Here is a 1,862-nt window from a genome sequence, read left to right as displayed (position 1 = left end):
TATAACACCAGCCAACTTATCTTCACAAAATCTCAGTGGAAGAGAACACCCAAACAGTAACCTCATGCAAACTCAAGTTTTGCACAATAAATCCGAGGGTAACGAGCAGTTAGTAACACGGAGAAGTAGGGGAGAAAAAGGAACAGTTAAGATAAGAGCAAAGAAGAAAAGTGATGTTAGATACACATTACTGAGAAGTAATTCTTTTAATTGTGTTTCAGCTCTTCCCCTTCATTCAAGAAATACCAGCATAAATGAGAAATTCAACATGTCTTCAGCCATCGTTAGCTACTACTGTAGTTCTACCTGTCATCTACTCTTTCCTATTTCCTGCTGGAAGTTTTGGAAATATTCTCACTGCCTGGGTATTTTTGAGGCAAGCACTTACAAAAAGAACACAGTACATTTACCTGGCAAATCTTGTCGCTGCAAATTTATTTATATGTAGCACGATGCCTTTTCTGGCTGCCTATTTTGCAAGGGGGTACCAATGGGCTTATGACTCTGTAGCATGCAGAATAGCAAATCACCTTGGGACTCTCATCATGCACATCAGTATGTATGTTACCATTATAATTTTATGTTCAACTGCTCTAAGTCAGTATGCAACATTGAAGAAAAACAGTGATGCACAATGCTCTCACGCAGCTAAAGAAAACTTCTACAGATGTGTACTTCAGAAGTTTCGCCAGCCGAAATTTGCTAAATATTTGTGCATCTTTATCTGGTTTACTGTGTTCTGCATAACAGTAACAGCTATAACATATAATATCCAGGAAAAGGCTGAGAAAGAATTTCCCAGTTGCTATAACATGAAGGTAGAAGCTGGTGAATTTGTCACGATGATTGCAGCTTCTTTTGCCACTGCAAGTTTTTTTGTGTCTTTTACAACAGTTTTGTTGTCATACTATTCACTTACCAGACATCTGGATAAAATAAAAAAAAATACCTGTATTGAGGAAAAACATCTAATTTACAGTACAGTGAAAAGAAACATTCTTGTCATCCAGATGATACTAACTATCTGCTTTCTTCCGTATCATATTTTTAGGCCAGTTTTTTATGTACTGATTAAAAATGACGAGTGCCCAAGGTTAAACTATCTAGTAGAAATTAAAAATTTTCTTACTTGTCTTGCTGCTGCAAAGAGCAGCTTAGATCCAGTTATAATCCTTCTGCTAGATAAAACATTTAAGAAAAGTCTGTATGGCCTATTTACAAAATCCACACCAGAACAGCACAAACGTAAAGATGATATTTTCAATGAAGAGACTCCAGAAATGTGAAGGGATACAGAAAGATTTTAGTAGCACATAAGTAAAAATAAACTCTTTTTAACTCTCTACAACCAGACTTGATATGAAACAGTAAATATTTAAATAAAATGATAACATTTTACTTGTATTTATTTATAATCATCTTGCTTGTTGCACCAACATTAGCACAATAAATACAATGTGTATATTCAAATGAATGCAAGTAATTTATACAGTGAACAATGTACTACCCTTTTATCTGGGCAATGCAGAAGACAGTTTATGCTTGAGCTCTGGACAGTGTTTTCTACCTAAATAATTGAGAAAGAAGGCAAAAACTAGGCTGAAGTTGAGGACCCAGTTCTGTTTTATCATTAGTAAAAGAGTTCCAGGGTTTGGCCATGGGTTTACTTTATAAGAAAGGCTGAACAAAGCACAGATGATTTCTCTGGAATGGCTGAACCACGTATCAAAGGCATGGAGAGCTACAAAACACATTAAAGGTTAACATGTATTTTTTTGTTGATGAGTACTTGGCTAGAAGGTTAATTAATTAATTAATTTTAAATGGAGAGGAATTTACTGAGTCTAAAAAGTGCTACAAAA

At 35.1% G+C, this 1,862-nt stretch overlaps 1 protein-coding gene across 1 annotated transcript; it reads left to right on the top strand.

Annotated features, from left to right (window-relative positions):
* Positions 1-254: 254 nt before the first annotated feature.
* On the top strand, positions 255-1,286 carry GPR82 (G protein-coupled receptor 82). The gene has a single exon (XM_008936820.1). The coding sequence runs from the start codon at positions 255-257 to the stop codon at positions 1,284-1,286; it is 1,032 nt and encodes a 343-aa protein (XP_008935068.1).
* Positions 1,287-1,862: the final 576 nt, after the last annotated feature.

Source organism: Merops nubicus, unplaced genomic scaffold, assembly GCF_000691845.1.
Source record: "Merops nubicus isolate BGI_N331 unplaced genomic scaffold, ASM69184v1 scaffold50073, whole genome shotgun sequence".
Taxonomy (NCBI): domain Eukaryota; kingdom Metazoa; phylum Chordata; class Aves; order Coraciiformes; family Meropidae; genus Merops; species Merops nubicus.
This window is presented reverse-complemented; position numbering and strand designations above follow the sequence as displayed.